Here is a 17,782-nt window from a genome sequence, read left to right on the forward strand (position 1 = left end):
TACTTTAAATTTTACAGAACCATTTTCAGGAAATGTAGTCAAAGTGACATAAGTTAAACCAGTAATTAGGAGATCAATAAGTATTTTTTTAATGATTTTTAAACAACGGTAAAATGATTATCAAGCAAAAACCATAAATTTAAAGTGAAACATTTTCATTTTTAAAAATATTTTGTTTCTGCAGTGAAACAGTTTTTATTTGCAGATTTGGACGAAACTATTACAATCAAGCACCTTCAACAGAGTGTCAAAATATGCTCAAGATTATTAAATAACACTCTTATTTTGAAAGACAAAGTACACACCTATGTTGATTCTAAAACACTTTGAATGTTGAATTTATTCAGATCAAAATTTACAATATCAAGAAATTATTCATGAATAATTATGCAAAGCCCTTCAGGAGGAAAAATCCTCGTATCCTTGTATCCTGATTCCAGTGACAATAAAGGCTTTCTATTCAATTCTAGTCTAAAAATTAAAAATGTAAAAAACAAAATGGCCATGAAAGCATCGTGACCTCCAGCAGCGGGGCAGCATACCTGAAAGATTCAACCTCCAGAGCAACACATCTTTGCAGTTTTAAAAAAATATGTTGTTTTAAAGTCTTTGCACCAAGTTGGATGGTAAGAAAAAGGGGTTTAATGTCATGTTTTATAAATTTTGTGATTAAATTAACTTATAAATTCATATTAAGAAAGCAGGAAAATATTGAATACTGTAAAATATCTACAAATTTACAGACTTTTATACAATTTAAGACAACAGAAAGCTAATTGTTGGGGGTTGCTCTGTTCTTTTTGGTAGTTCAGTTTACAAAAATCCATGATTTTTCATATATTGGAGATTTTTTTTTTTTAATCCTGACCTGAAACATTTCTCTTCCCCTCATATGTAAATAAAAGCCATCACCACCATCACTGTCTGCCAGATGCTCCTCATACCTTTCATTTTGAGTAAACAAATCATTTGCATCTCATTTGCTGCTGTGGTCAAATTATCATTTGTACGATCTGAAAAGTAAGCTGTGGCAGTGAAATAAACATGCCATGGTAAAAACTCTGGATGGAGAGAAGCAGATGTTTAAAGTAGTATAAAAAAAGAAGTCCTCAGGCAAGTTCCTCACGGCTCAACTCAAGTACAGTACTTTAGTAAGTGTAGTTGAGCTGCTAGTTTATAGGAGATGCTTAAGAAATTCACAGGATTTATGTTCATTCATATGTCCAGGTCAGTTTGCATCACAGTGTTTGTCAGGCAGATTTATCACATTGTTTTTATGCTATTTCAGCCTTCCACTCAAGTGTTGTTGTCCTATGAATGCAGCTTCTTGTGATGTTCAAGGACGTGCGTAAGCATGTTGACACGTCTTCAACATAACATGCATATTTACATTTCAGTTATATTCAAGGGCTTTCTGCTTTGATTTAATGTAATTCCTCTGTTAAAGCACAGCTCAGACATGAAATGAGCCCATGCTTGCGAATGCTGTATCCTGTTTTTATAGATGTAGCGACCTTCATTCCACCAAGGAAGTGCCATTGAATGTAAATTCGACTAATCCATTTACCAAGAACAATTTAATGATAGAGGAATGAGCAAAGCAGATCTCCCTTACAGTTGAATCCTTCATTATACAGTATTGTGTCTGCGTGAGGAATGGTTTGTGATTTATTCTCCTCCTCATTGTTTATCTGAGTTAATTTTATCTTAAGCTGGATGGAGGTCATTTGGTGCTGTCAACAAGTTACGTAATCAAATTTCTTTTTTTTTTTTGCTATTCTTTTACGTATGACTAATTAGCTGCGGACATCCTCGGATATGTAACGTCTGGAAAATCATCTTCCTCCACAGCACTTTCGTCTCGATAGGCACAATTAAAGCACAGTGGCAAACACTGTGACTTATGTCAGCCCGAAGGCAACTGAAATGATTTGCTGAAGCTGCAGTCGGAGGAAAAGGTTAAGAGCTTTGATTTCAAGTGAACGGAGGAGGGAGTAAAATCAGTTACCCTTCCAACCAGAGGTTAGTTGCTACTGGAGTTTACTCTGAACTCCTGCCCTGCTAAAATTTGTTCCAAAACCGATTTACACTCACATTTAAGGCTTTAATATTTGATGAATGCTGGTTCAACCATCGCAGCAGGCGACATGAGCTACTGATGCTCTCTGCAGGCTGAAATATCCGTAGATGTTGAATTCAGTCGGCGAACACACGGAAAATATGATGCAGCATTTTCTACAAGGAATTTAGAAGCAGTTGTGTTTTCAAACAATTTATTGTTCAGCAGTTGCAATATGAAGTTTAATCTTACCTTTATATTGGCAATAATACACATATCCCCTGATGTCAGCATCCCTGCATTCCCAGATATTTGTTTTACATTTTAGTAACATCAGTTCGTGATGAAACAACATCCGTCGTCCAAAACTGATCTGTGATTGCATTTGCTGTCCCATGCACGACGGGCCGATGCAAACACTGCACCGAGAGGTAAAAAGAGTTAAAATCTGACAGTAGTAAACATACAACTCAGATGAGCATTCAAATAAACAAATATTCAGTACAAATGATAAATAAATATAGTGTATCAACCTGAATAGGATTTTGTAATTTTACTTTTTTTTTTGTTTTGTTTTTACAATTCAGGTTGATTGACCGTGCACTAAACCCCACCCCCCTGAGTTACTGTTGCTAGTCCTGTCAAGCTTCCATTTTGGTACGTTCTACGTGCAGTTGATAGTGACAGTGGTGGCAGCTTTACAGCCCAAAATTCTGGCTAATTTTCAAATAATGGGTCCTTGATTTCACAGACAGAGGTAGACTAAAGCTGGTTTCTCATTTCTAGGTGCATCGTTAGCCATATAATTAGGCTAATGTTAGTGAGTTAGCTTAAAACTGATTCTGTGGCAGACTTTTTAATACTTCCAGCTTTTTCTAATGATCTCAAAAGAGGTTTTAAATATGTGCATGGCGGCTACATATAGGATACTACATGTATGGGATGGAAATGCTTTTCGTATCTGAGTGTCCACAAGAGTCTGGTGTAAATTTCAATAATCTGCCTAAGACTGCACACATGTTCGACTGTACACGTGCCAAGAAAACGAATGATGCTCAAAACAAATGCTTATTTCAAGGAGAGACTGTACGTGGGCGTCATCCACACCTTTATATCTCATCGTTAAAGGAGTTGTAATCAAAGCAGTCGTGCTGGAATTGGGATGTGCTTTGATTTGTAGCCACATGCTTTCCATTGACAGTGCCCAAACACAGTGGGAAGTTCCAGATCCTCCATAAACCCAGCGCTATGTCCGCCCACTGGGTTTGGCACACCTCAGGAATAATCACCGATACAATCCTGCAGCTCAGTCCGTACGTAGCTGCTGTATCCTGTAGAAAGTGTGAAGTAATGGGCTTCATCACATTGGGTTTATCTGCTGGTATACAGTGTACTATAATCACAATGCTTGCTGCCATTTCTTTCCATTACGGTCCAAGTTTTTCTAAGTAAAATTACTTAGAATTTTCCTCTTTTTCCAGCTCATGGTAGATAATCTAGTAAATACAGTTTTCTCAAGTATTATTATTTTGTTCTTCCTTTTTTTTCCCACACTTTTTTGACTTTTTAGTTATGCTTTTGCTTATGATTCATACAGAAACATCCACAGGCACCCTGTTTGTTTTTCTGTTCTGCAGGACAATGTGACATGTACCCATTGTAGTAGAACTAGAACCACATGCGCCTCCACTGCTTGATTATAAAGTCAGCACAGAGATGTGGAGACCATGAACTGTGTTTTTCTTGTATGGCAGAGCAGAGCTAGAGAGTGTGCGAAAGAAAAACATTAGATGATTCTATTACTTTGTTCTATACCCTGTCTGTATTTTTTTTTATCTAGTATGTTAGTCCTGGAGAAAGACTGTAGATAATTATAGCATTTGTTAGATTTTATATACTCAAGCATAAACGTGCACATAATGCCAGAATAGTGTTGTATGGATCCATAGAGGCCACTCTATTTGTTTCCCATTTACTGAGCCAGTGCTTTCAATGCATTTGATTATTTTCAGTGCACACAGAAGGGACAGGCAGCATATTGTGAAGAATGTTTTGCTGAATTTGTCCAGACCTGTGGTGGATTAGAACCTCATACTCCATCTTTACCGTTATAAGAAGAATTACTTTTTGGATGCCTACTGGCCTTTTTTCTGCTAACACTATCTCAGGTAACAGTGGCGGATGAGTAGATAGAACTGTGGATTGTACAGAAACAGTACGTGTTAGTCCTGAATGGGGCTGTAAAACTAGTTCGTGATGTTGTCCTTTGTATCAGCCTATGGAACATGAAGCTCTTGCTGTTGGTATTTAGTTTGTTAGCTGCACTTGCTACCAATTGTGACTTACATTCAAGCAGCTGAACAAACTTCTCCATCTTTTTCTTACACTTTTCATAATGTTTTTTCCTTTTGGAAAGCTAAAGAAAGTCACCACCCTGAACACTCTTTACTGCACTTTAGTGTGTGGACAAGTCCAAAGCTAGACAGGCTTTCCATGCATGGTTATCTTTGCTAAAGCAGGGACTGGACAATAACTGTTCTCGGAGAGAGAGAGAGAGAGAGAGAGAGAGAGAGAGGTGAGGTTTAGCAGACGGTCAGTGCAGGTCAGTCTTGTTTATAACTGCCACTTTGGTGCTTGATCAACTGAGAAACTTGTACAATAGTTTGAGACAATTAGAAAGTCTTTGATGTGACTCTGAACAGAAATGAAAGAAACAAGCACAAGGACAGAAGTGTTAGAAGTCAGTGGGGGGGCACAGATGGTGATCTATCAAAACTGACTCACAGTATGAGCGGATGGATGGCTTATTGGTAGTTGTCCTTCTATTTGTGGCAATGGACAACAAAGTAGAGAGCCCATAAGTAAAAGTAAAATACTGGACAAAACCTGCAGGGAAAAAAAAGCTTATATCACAGTTGTCTTTATTTATATGCAATGCCCATCAAGCCTGATTCAGTTTTCAAAGTGTTTTCTGTCTTAAATGTGGCTTCGACTGCAGAAATCAGCGGTCAGCATTCATTCTGCGCAGCTTGGGAGGCAGGTTGTCCTCTGGCCGACTCCCCACCGAGGGGATCTGAAATGTTGGAGCAGCAATGGTGCTAATGGCTGCTGGCTGTCTATGTTTTTCCAGCTCGCTCTCCTCTGCTTCTCCATCCAGGGACAACAGCTGGACCTGCTCCTCTGGCTGTCCATGCCTCACAGCTGGGATGGAGCTGGACCTCAGCCTCTGAATACTAAGGGGCAGGTCCCCCGTGCTGGAGGCTTTCCCTCCAGGCAACGCTGGCCCTGTCTTCAGCCCCTTCCAGAGCAGCTCCTCCTTGGTGGAGCTCATGCGCTGGAGTTTGCTGGGCAGCCTGGAGGCTTGGTCCTCCACGTGGTCTGCATAGTCAGCTGACAGGAGTCTTTCCCTGCGGCCTCCTCGGCCACCGTTGCCAAGCAAAGGCGAGGAAGGAGTGGGTGCAACAGGTAGAGGGTTGGGCGATGTCAATGAGGACTTCTCCTCTTGCTCTTTGACGCTATGGGGAGGAGTAGGGACCTCAAAGGTGTTGTGGAACTGGGAGTAGTCGACTCTGAAGAAGCCCTCTTCCAGTGACATGACGGGGAGGAAGCGATGACCCCACAAGACTTCATCCTCAGTGTAAGATGTCCTTGCCTGGCATGTCATACCTACGATGGCCAGAAGAGATAGAGTATCGTTATATTTCAAATGCAATCAAGAAAAAGATTAAAAAAACTAAAATCACTGTAATGTTCCAAAGAAAAGTGTGGAAAGTGGATTATAAAATAAAGATGGGCATAGAGTCAGACAGGAGGAAGGAATGAAAATTGCTTCAGGGAAAAGGAAGACAGCGACATGAAAAAATACAACAGAGATGGATACAGGCGTACGCTATTGAATAATTAAAGACCATGAAATTAAACATTCTGTTAAATATTTTATTTCATATTACCGAGAAACGCTCTACGCCACAGGCTATATGATGATGAAACAAATGATTTGGGACAGGAACCCTTATCCAAATTATTCATAAAATCAATAAATAAATTCAGAAACAAGAGTTTGCTCAAACCTGTGGTCTCCACGATGCCCTCCAGAATAACAACAATCTCAAACTGCTCGTTCATGAGCGAGCGCTGCGACAGATCGAAGAACGGGCTGTTGGTGTTGATCTCGTGGCAGATGGTTAGAGGCGACACCAAGAAGAGCTGGTCCGCCCCCGTCCCAAAGCCTACGTCCAGCTCACACTGGTCCAGGGGCAGGAACTCTCCCTCTGGAGTCTGCCGGGACTGGAAGCAAAAATAATCAGAACATATTTACACATTTATCTATTTACATAGAAAAAGCAATTACTCTAGATAATCTTTTAACTGTTTCTTCCACAACAGGGTCAGTGCACAGGGTTGTGGAAGAAAGCAAGAATTATTTGAGTTTACTTCATCATGAAATGTACCCAGTATTTGACTTTGTAAACCTTTTTGATAAACGTATGCAAAAGCTTATGTCAAAATTCTTAACTTGTATTTAAAGCCCTGCAATTGGGGGAAAAAAAGTTGTTTTTAGGGTTCACAAATTCAGATTGAAAATCAAAGTGATCAGAATTTAACTGCCCCTAAGAATTTTTTTTTAATTAAATTTTTACGTCAAACTGTCAGTTTATTATAGTTCTTACAGCAAACATACACACACAGATATAGAGAAAAAAATATAAAAAACTGCACCACTTAATAGGCAAATGAGATGAAAATGTAACCCTGCAATTTGAGATATCTGGGTAGACATGTATTTATATTTACCCAACTAACTGGCCACCAGCCAGGTGGCTTATAGCAACAAGACTGGAAACTTTCTTTGTTCAAAGGCAACAGAATCTCTAAAGCCCAGTAATTACATGCTAATTCTTCTTGGTTTAAACCAAACAAAAACCAAAGTGTAAAAAAAATGCTGCCAATTCACAGTTTTAAGACGATTTGTGATTGGACTATTTCTTGGATGGGACCAGTTGCCAGGCAACCAACAGAGACTCTAGGAAGTTTCTGGTCTCAGCTATGGCAACCGTCTCCTGGCTCCGGCTTCGTATTTACCAGGATGAGAGCAATACCCGTCTTCTAATCTAACTGGCTAAGAAAGCAAATAAAGGCATTTCCCACAAATGTCGAACTTTTCCTTTAAGAGCACAGTCAGTGTAGCTGGACAAGCAGGGTCAACAAAACAGATGTTTGAGATGGACAAGAGAGTGGAAGTAACCCCTCCAGAATTCAAGGCACTCCCTCACTCTTGTTCAAAAAATGTAAATGCCTTTATCCACATAGTTATGGGGTTTGAAGACCCTTTGGGTGGCTGGTGATTAGTAAAAGAGGTTCTTTGCCAGGCAGCCAGACTTTATGTTGTCCCTGCTGGACAGTACGTATCTCTTTGGTGGACGATTTTTATCCAATATATCTTATAACTACTGTATGCGTGCATGGTATTCTATGAAATGGGATGACTGGGAGGAAGTTGAGGTGTTGAGGGAGTTGTTTAAGTGTTAAAAAGCAGGTAGGCCAAAGCCTATAAGGTAACAGTGATTGTAGCTTGGAGGTAATGCTTCCATCATCCCTATTTTTAGAGGAAGGGGATGATGATAAAGAAAATTATCTCTGATCTCAGGCTCAATCATACTGATGCTGCTGTGAAATGATGGCACTTGAATATGCACCTCTGACAGCTGCTAATGCTAGTTTGCGTGACAGACTTACATATTTTGTAAGGTGGGAAGGAGTAGCTGAATCCTCCTGATTGTCTACGTTGACAGTTTGTTGGCTGGAATATTTGTTTCAGAGTTGGAAGAGAAATGCATTGTTTTTTTGACATGTAAATAGACAAAAAAGAATAGTCTGACATTGATACACCCACAAGAGGCAATACCACTACAAAATGTTGATGGTTGAGTTGAATATAAAGGTGTTCTACCACTTTTCCCACATCTGTCAGACAGCATTGGTAATATTTGTTTAAGACACCTTGCACACATGTCCTCATTGCCAGCACATTAGAGTGCAACTCTCTGCAGCGCCCTGGCCTTGAAGACAAGTGAAATTAGATTACGCAGAAGAAACTAGTGCTGCTTACTCTTAATAAAGCAAAGTACTCTTTTAGGTGTTAAATTTAAAAAAAAAGAGGAAGCTGAAGGAACTGGAGGAAAAGAAACTGATGCACAAAAGAAAACTTAATCCAGAAAGCCAAAGATGAAAACTGATAAAAACACAGCATGAATAAAAACAAAAACCCCTCTAAATAAACCCTTTATGACCTAAACTAAATTATATTCCAGTTCAAGAAGTTCTCCTTGTTGTCTAATGCTAACTTGCATGCAGAATCGTCTCCCTGGGCCTTTGAGTGAGGAGCCGCTTGGTCCACAGATGGCAAACAGACTGTCATTTGTATTCACAGTGATGTTGAGGACAGAGGGGTGTGACATTTCACAGGAAGATGTCTGTGCCCACAGATCCCTGGCTCGCCTTCGTGAGGGGAAAGTGTCACCCATCATGCTGCATCAGTGATGGGTGCTCCCGCAATACGCAGACAGGCAGCCTATGTTCCATGTCCACTGAATTTAAATCAAAAAAGCAAGGAAGACGGATGTTTTACATAACACTGTTTTGGACGCCCAAACAGAAAAAAAAATGAAAAAAAGAAAAGCTGTTAAAAAGCTGTCGGTTCCTTTTATCTGTCAGTCCACAGGGTATGTTCTTGGAATCAGTAAAATGCTATAGCTTCTCTTTGGTGTTTCAAAAAGGACAAGATGTAAAACTGCAACAGTCACAGTCTGGGTTACCAACCAACAAAGGTGACTCCGGTAAAACATCTCGGGCTAAAGTTAGCTGCAACACAAAGTCGTTTACCACGATGCTGAGCTGTTCAATCAAATACAAGCACATATTCCGAGAAGTGTCCTGTTTTCCTTTCGTGATGCTTTCCAGAGTCAGTATCTGTGTGTCAAACCAATGTGAATTGTTTTGGCTACTGATAAGCTTTAAATGCATTAATCTGTTTACTCTACTGGACTTCCTGGATCATATTTCTTTGACCACAAACAACAAACCGCCATTCTGTCTGAATCCCAGCTTATAGGATTGCATTGTTTGACACTTTGGAAAACAGTATTCACTTTCTTGATGAGATTTAAATGTAATATCGCTTTAAGTATAAAGTTACATTCATGTCGTCAGCCATTGGTTTGTGGACTACTAGTTTTTAAATAGAAATGTATGACACATAAGTGTTTAATGCATTACTGATGTAACAGAGAACCCAGAGTGAAAACATATGAGTAATAATAAAATTAAATAAAGGACGTCATGAAAAAGCAAACAAAATAATGTAAAATACTAGCTTTACACATATGATAGACTTCATTCTGTGGCCACTTGCATCAGATAATATCAGACATATTACACATTTCAGCTATACTCAAGTTCAGACACAGTCATCTCAAAATGTCACATCCAGTTTGCAGTTCTTGATGTGTGAGATGAGTAGCTGCCAGAATTTATCGGTATAGATCCCATCAGAGGGGATCTGACTTGCTCTAGTTGTAAAAACTGCATTGGATCTCTAATCCGATGAGTATAGGTGGGTGGTGTTTCATCTCTCTACTTTGCAATCAGAGATGTATAAGCAACATATTTAATGTATACTCTGAAATGTTAGCTTTCCCAGAAACCTCCCCAAATACAGCCATCAGTGGCGACTGAATGATTGAAAGGGATGTCAAATACCTTTTAGAGAGTTTAGAGTACATTTCGACAGTACTTATAAAGTCAGTCCTAAAGTGTGGGGAGGAGTTCCACATGGAGTTCACATCAGCTTCAATCAAATTTTTCTTCAGTATAGTGTAGGGTAGGGACAGACTGTAGGAATCTGTGTCATGCACATGTAAATGAGGAATGGACCCTGTTCAGAACTGAATCGAATGTTTTCTTATCCAGCTGCAAATTTATATCCTTTTCCTGCAAGTCCTTCATTATTGATAAAGAGGGGCAATTCAGATGAAAAATGTCCTCGTGTAACTGAGTACCTACACCCTTTCCAAGTGGATTTTTAGCCTGAATGTTATCTGACATGGTTTTATTTGGTGGAACATCTTGGTTTTTGCAAATCAGACATGACAAATGAGGGGTGGATTTGACACTAGGGCTGGAGGACCCAATGCACTGTCACACGGTAGCAACCTGTCAATTACAAGGCAGCCTTAAAACCTACACAGCATTATTGTCTATTTTTATCATCAACTTCATGCTGTATTCAAAAAGTCTTTAAAATAGCAATTGAGACTTTAAACTCACTAAATGTTTAGTTAAGTGACAAATTAAGACATCCAAAAACATTTCTCTATCTTCAGACAGAGCCAGGATAGCTGCTTCCAGACTTTTTGCTAGGCTAAGTTAACAGGCGGCTAGTTTTAGTCTTATATTAACGAACAGTTAATTAATCTTCTGATCTAATGTTAAACAAATAAGAATATTTCCTGAACTCTTTCCAAACTCTTCCTTTAAATGTGTAATAAAGTCACTATTTTATTGTGTCTCATGTGCATACGGGATTAGCATAGATTAGCATATTGATGTTCCTTCAGGCACTTTAAATTTGTATTTGATATTTACCAGTGCATTGTCTCTACTTAAATCGTAATTTTGAGCTTCTTGTCCCCATCCTTCAGCAGCTTCTCTTAGACCTGAAGGTGTCAAAAAACAGGCAACGCTTGTGATTTTAATACATTTAAATACAGGTGTGTAATACAATGATGGTGGTAATGCAATTAATTTTCCCATTGAAAATAAGAAATCTGATCTCTTCTCTCCTGGAAATGCTTCCTCCGGTAAAGAGAAGGAGCATATCAAATCACTTTAGAAAAGCCTGTCATATTTACAAGATGTATTCATTTATTTTTGTTCCCTCCAATCATTGAAAAATAAATTGTAGGCTAAGTAAATTGTCTCTGACATAGTGCAGCCAGGTGTGCCAATTGTCAGCAAAGCTCACACAAGTCAATAAGATTGGAAACCAATTTCCTGAGAAGTCACACATCAGAGACGTTCTAGTTATGAAAGTGAAGCTGCTGATTTTAAGATACTGTTCACTGCTCCATTGACTAGCACCGAAGTGTAGCAAGAAAATTATACCTCCAGCAAGGAAACGGGAAACCTGCCTGACACTGAAAGGTTTTAACAAGGTGAAAGCCTTGTGTGTTCCCTGAGTTCAGCTAAACAGTCAGTGCCACAAGGGAAAAATTAATGGCCCTTAGAAGAGGACCTAATATAGCAAGAGTGCTTAATTTACCACCTGAGATCCAGGTTGAGTGAAAGCAGACCCTTTCCCCGGTGACTCACTTCCTTCCTTCTCAGAGAGAGAGTGTGTGTGTGTGTGTGTATGAGAAACCCAAACAGTGATAATAAAGAAGAATGTGTGCATGCATTTCTCTTTGTGTGTTTATGTCAGTGTGCGCATATGTCCAACTTGAACCTTTGAGCTTTGGCATCAAACGTAACGCACACATGTCACATCGGAGCTGCCATTTCCAATCTCCCAACAGTAGCATTATAGCCAATTCAGCTGTCTCTCTTTCAGTCTCTTCTTTCCCCTGCTTTTTCTCCCCTTCCGCCAGAGTCGAGCAGTGGGAGATATGGCGAGTCATGTTGACATCTGTGCCCGTCTATCTGCTGCGAGCTCTTATCGTTTATCTCCTGCTATAGACCGACCTACTGAGACGAGCTTCTGTTGACACTGACGAGCACCGCCCAGCTGTCACTCTCTTCCCTCTGTGTATTTTTTGTTTGCCACGCTGCTTCTGTGTCTGAGCAATTTATTTTTTTCATGCATGGATGAGCACGTTGCCTCCATGCATAGTTGGCTAACCAGATGCAAACATATTTCTCTTTTTTTTTTTTTTTTTAAACCATATTTCACTGATGCTGCAGGGGTCAGTGCACCTCTGCATTTTATAGATTTATTAACGGATGCTGCATTAATATTTATGGAAATTCAAGGACTTTTATGTTTTTAAGTTAATATGCATTATGGATATAGTGTGTCATCCTGCCGGGGAACAGTTTTTCTGCTGATGATAAAATTTGCTGTGTGTGGGCGCAAGATGAGGATCTCATTACACGAAAAATAGCATCTAATGGAAAAAAAAAACAACTGTCAAATGACACAATCGTCCTTGTTCATTGGACTGCGGCTATATCGAAATCAATTTTTTGCCAAGTGCCTTTAAATATTTCTCAATTCTTCCCAGCAGTTACTTGAGACATTTTCCAATCCGGTGACTTATAGCGCTGCAAAGTGGGAGCCGCTATTTTGGGCGTCCCCGATTCTGGAGGTTCATTTTCCCATAAATAATCTGTAGTACAACTCCCAGCATGTGTTTTGTGAAACACTGAGTAACAAATGTTAACGATAAAGGTCAAAGCTTTGCAATGTGTGACATCGAACATGATGGAAATCCAAAAATAAAGCTGCTGAATTCAGCTGAGTTTTGCATTATTAAAGTTTTTTTTTTTGTCTTCAGATTTGCCACCAAAAATCTGAAATGACTAAAACTAGTGGCCATACCATAAAGTTAAATGGCTGGTACATCATTGAGACAAGCAGAAATCTGAAAAAGGATGAAAAATTCAACAAAATAACACTAGAAATTGAAAATGCCACCTTTTATAATCTTCTCTCACCACATGAATGCTGTTGCTGTTGTTGCCCAGTGCTCAGATAAGTTTTATTGCCGTTGAATCAGGCTTTCCTCCATTTAAAGGGACATACTTGTGCGTCTGCATTTTAAAAAAAAACAAAACCTGATTGACATCTGAAGTCATGCACTAGAGTTTCTAAAGCCTAGAAACAGCACTAGTTTCCTCTCAGAACACTTGAATTGCAATATCCTGAAAGATCATAATGAAGTTTTTTCCTAATGATGCCCCCCAAAAATATTGCTTACCCCAGCTTTAAGCCACACTGAGAATATATCATGAAAGGACACATTTAAAGATTTGCAAACACTTTGTGCTTCCTGTCACTTCACAGCTCTTCTGTGTTATTTCAGTCCTCAAACCTTTAACTGATAAAAATAATGTGGGCAAACATTTTTGTCTATGCATACACACATATATATCACAGGAAAATCCCACTAATTGGAGGCCAGCAGCAGCACCTAAACAGATGCTAGAAGGTGATAAATGGATTACAAAGAGTCAGCCGGTGTGCTGAGCGCATAGTTTCATACTAAACATTTCAGAAAACGTTATTCTGGGGAACTCGAGCAGATCAAGGCCGACTCTAGCATTAATAGCCAGAAGACACATGCAGGCAGTAAAAATGTCCTATCCCTGTTTCCTGCATTGTTATGTAAAATTTTGAGCAAAATAAAGTTGAAGAGTTTAAATCCTGCACCAAAATATGCGTCACCCTAACGTGCTTATGCGAGGTTCTTACTACACAGATACCAACTTCACTTTTTACTGCAATCCCGAGTATCCAGGTCCCATCAGAATTTACAGCCCAGACCAATCCTCGACTCTCCCAGTAATTGACTGCTGCTGCCGTGTCACAGTGCGTTTACACAGCTCCATCATTTACTGCAGCATGCCTCATTTCTCCAGTTAGCGTTGTGAGCAACCCGTCTGACAGTGACCTTGAGCTGAATGTTACCTGAACACAAGCCAGGACATTGTTTCCACAGTGCAGGTGTAGTACTACGGGGTGATGTAAAACCAATTTACTCCAAAGTACGCCTCTGTGCAGTCTGACACCACACTGACATAGCTTTATGGGCTCTAAACAACAGTGCAGCAGCCCTGAACACGGTTTTAACAGCAGAGTTAATCCGGAATCCAAAGAAAACAGAAGCTTGATCTTAAAATGTTACAACTTCCTGCATCTGTTTTGAGATATTGTCCTCGAAGCTGCATAAAAGATAAAAGCAAACTCAGAAAACACACTGTGGTTGTTAGCTGCCTGTCCTCTGGGCATAACTAACGCTTTTTAGCTGATGATTAAGATGTCCTGGATGTCTGACCTTCCACCGACATATGAATAGTTGTGTCTTGAACTGACAATTTAGTGATCATTTAAAAAAATCATTATACACTGGCAGAATTCCCAGATCAGAATCATCACATAAATGTTAACTGATTTCTGGCAGAAAGCCTAAAACTACAGGAAAACAGATGAGTCAGAGCACCTCACACGACAAATGTTCGTAGTTTGTTTCGCAATCATCATGTTGCACAACTTCATTCCTTAAACCTGAGAGGTAAAGGCAGCGCTGGGTTAGCTTTCTGTGCTGTGAAAACACCGGATCTCAACCTGCAACGGCTGTTCTTGCAGCGTTTTCTGCTTTGAATGCTACAAATCAGAGCTGATTATGTGAGACATTTCAGCTCAAACTGCTCCTACTCTGCATTATAGTATCCTAAACACACCATATTTTAAATCATTACAACAATTCCTCCTTAATAATAATAATCCTATAGAGGCTCCGTGTGCCATTAAAGGAGGCACTTCTAACACTGCGTTGTGTATAATATCGGCATCCTGCTTGTGGAGAAAAATCTGACAGAGGTCAAACCATTACAGTCCAGGGGGGTTATTACTGCTTTCATTCTGTTCTTTCAAACAGAGCCGAATGCATTAGAGACAACTACTACAGAGCTGTCTGAGTTTAACTGTTGTCCTCTGTGGAAGGAGAAAAGTTGATGATAGTGCCTTTTTTTTACGACTATTCCTCTGTGATGCTTTGTTGATGAAGTGCAATCAAGACGCCATATTTCTCTTTGCCTCACTCGGCTGTTAATTAAGGGACAAAAGATAACGTAATGAAATATAAAATCATCCTGAAGAGAGCAGCCGTAATAAGTCATTTAATCGTGGCTTTTAATGTGTTGAGTGACTTTTATTTCTCTAATGGACAACATTTCAGTTTTTTCTTTCAACTGCGGTTTGAACATAAAACATTACTTTAAATGATATCATTTGCAAATTAAGGCATTAAGTGTAGCCACGTTGACGCGCTAAGGGTGATGGCAACATACTGGCGGCTCTGCCTCGAGGTCCAGAAAGTAAACTGTTACTTGAGAGCATCACGCTACTCCACACAGATGACAAAACCACGGCTGACTCTGCCTGTCACAACAAAGCAGCACTGCCCTTTAGACATCTAGGGTTTGACCTGACTGGTGAACAGTCCTATATTGAACTAATGCAGGGCTCAAACAAACAATGTCATGAATCGTGGAAATAAGAAACTCATAAATCCTGCAGAGAACAAAGAAAATAATATTCAGGGGACTTGCATGACAAACATATTCTCCTGACAAGGTGCAACTTGGAAAACGCTGTTTGACACTGCAGTTTTAGTTCATTTGCAAAGTTGCACGACACGGTTTCTCGTTTATCATAGCCGCCAGCAGCTGCCTCGGCTCTGCTTTCATCCTCGGGATGTTTTCAGCTCTGAAACCAGCATGTGCCCCATAAAAAGCAGCATCACTGTCAGCTCTTGGTGCTTCAGATTAGTAGCATCTTTATCTTTAGGAAAGAGTGGCCTTGGGAATTCAACACATTGTGGCTCACTAACTGTAGGAATTGACTCAATTGATCTTTTAATCAATAGGCATAGTTTCCCACTTAAACTGTCCCCCTGGGGACATTTATTTCATCCGTGGACGGTTGAAGCAGAGGAAGAACTTGGATATACAGCCCATTGACAGCCATTCTGCTGACTGAGGGAGCGCAGTTTGTGATGACCCTGAGTGTATCAGGACTCAGCAGCTGAGAAGTAAAGAAGGGAGGGCAGCACAAACACACACAAGGTGAATCCAGCACTAAAAGTAGATGCTGCAGGGGGTAAAGTCATTAAAATACACATTATGATGGAGTTGCTGAAAACCTCAGGGAATGCAGTCAATTCTGGAGATGAATGGAAACTGAATGCATGACTTGAAACGCACTCAGAACACATAATGAGCAATTTCAGAGCAAATTAAGTGGCTCACAATTAGCCCTGATAATGACATTCCAAGAGTTGAAATGGCGCAGCGGTTCTTTTGGATAGCTTTTTTTTTTTTGCGCTCAGCAGCTGGATCTGGTCCAACCTGTAGCCTACCTTGATGAGTTTGCACCTGATCTGCGCGGACACCATGTGGCTGTTGCGCAGGTTCCCCACTCGGAACATGAGGCACAACTTTCCGTCCCGCTGCGAGATGACCGCGTCCTGGCTGAACATGAGCGTCTCGGCGCGCTTCTTGGGCTGCGACATCTTGATGAACATGCAGCCGATGAGGAAGGCGTCCACGATGGAGCCCAGCAGCGACTGGAAGAGGAACAGGATGATGCCCTCGGGACACTTCTCCGTGATGTAGCGGGTTCCGTAGCCGATGGTCGCCTCTGTCTCGATGAAAAACAGGAACGCGGAGGGAAAGTTGTACACGTTGGCGACGCACGGGGTGTAGGACGAGTCGTGGCCGCCGTGGCTCAGGTCGCCGCGGATGTAGGCGATCACCCACCACATGGAAGCCATGACCAGCCACGCGACTGTGTAAGTGAGGATGAAGATGAGCAGGTTCCATCGCCACTTGAGGTCCACCAGCGTGGTGAACAGATCGGAGATGTACCTGCTCGTCTCCCCGCCAAGGTTACCGTGCTGGACGTTGCAGCGGCCGTTCTTCTCCACAAACCGCTGCCTCTTCCTCTTCACCGGCGCAGAAAAAGTCATGCTCCGGTTGGTGTTCACCACCTGGTAGTCCTCGCCAAATTTCCTCCGTAGTGCTGCCATGGTGTCAAATCACTGACTCTCCACAGACGATCAATACTTGTGCAGAATCAGGCTCTTTGCGCAAGTTCGGTGCCCTAAAACCACGCGACAACATTCAGCGCCCCACTCGCATCCTGTGAGATGGAGATGCTCCTCTCTCCTGTAAATTAAGTGAGCAGAGATTCTGCGCAATGCATGATTCAGACCCGGTCCCTTTACGCACGGAGTCTCCGGCAAGTGCCAACTTTTTTTGCAGGTCTCAATCATGCAGGGGGAAAATATCCACAAAAAATAGCATTTCGAGCTGAATCTGTATTTGAAAAGCTGTATTCAAAGCCTGTGTCGATCCGCTGCTGTGTTCGATAAAGCTGAGAGTGAAGAGCAGGACGCAGGGCGCACTGCTACCTGAGGGAACACGCTGCTGTAGGAGTGACCATGACTTCAGAGGAAAGACTGTAGAGAACTGCAGCACAGGGGGGCAAATTTCACTTCCAGGGGAGGGGTGGAGGAGCTGATGTGTGGGGAGGAGGGGTGGGAAGGAATATTTCAGGGCTTTTACCCAATCAGGTGAATGCATCTGCCAAAGAGCACAGCAAAATGCCTTTAAGTTTCTCTTTTTTTCCCCTACAAATTTCTCTTTATTTTCTCATTACCAAATAATCAATCAGCCTATCTAGAGGGAAACATTTCACAATGAAACTAGGTTATTATTTGTACTTTGGCTGGATGTTGAAGGCTATTTAGTTCCCCCTAGTGTCACAGCAGTGGAAGTAAACCTGAGGTAGTGCAAATAACTGCGTGTTAGGAGTTTTAACCCTGGTGTTGTCCTGTGGGTCAAAATTGACCCGTTTTAAAGTTTGAAAATGTTGAAGAAAAATATATATATATATATATATATATTCACAGTGAAAACTTCTGATGTCCACATTTTCAACATTTT

At 40.8% G+C, this 17,782-nt stretch overlaps 1 protein-coding gene across 1 annotated transcript; it reads right to left on the reverse strand.

The window, feature by feature from the left end:
• Positions 1–2,256: 2,256 nt before the first annotated feature.
• Positions 2,257–17,350, reverse strand: LOC110965004 (G protein-activated inward rectifier potassium channel 1-like). Its single transcript, XM_022213884.2, has 3 exons — positions 16,195–17,350; positions 6,130–6,346; positions 2,257–5,725 (listed from the first exon to the last, which is right to left on the reverse strand). Exons 1-3 carry the CDS (start codon positions 16,861–16,863, stop codon positions 5,061–5,063), a joined length of 1,551 nt encoding a protein of 516 aa, XP_022069576.1. The 5' UTR covers positions 16,864–17,350; the 3' UTR covers positions 2,257–5,060.
• Between the last annotated feature and the right edge of the window lie 432 nt (positions 17,351–17,782).

The sequence above is a fragment of the Acanthochromis polyacanthus genome, chromosome 19 (genome assembly GCF_021347895.1).
Source record: "Acanthochromis polyacanthus isolate Apoly-LR-REF ecotype Palm Island chromosome 19, KAUST_Apoly_ChrSc, whole genome shotgun sequence".
Taxonomy (NCBI): domain Eukaryota; kingdom Metazoa; phylum Chordata; class Actinopteri; family Pomacentridae; genus Acanthochromis; species Acanthochromis polyacanthus.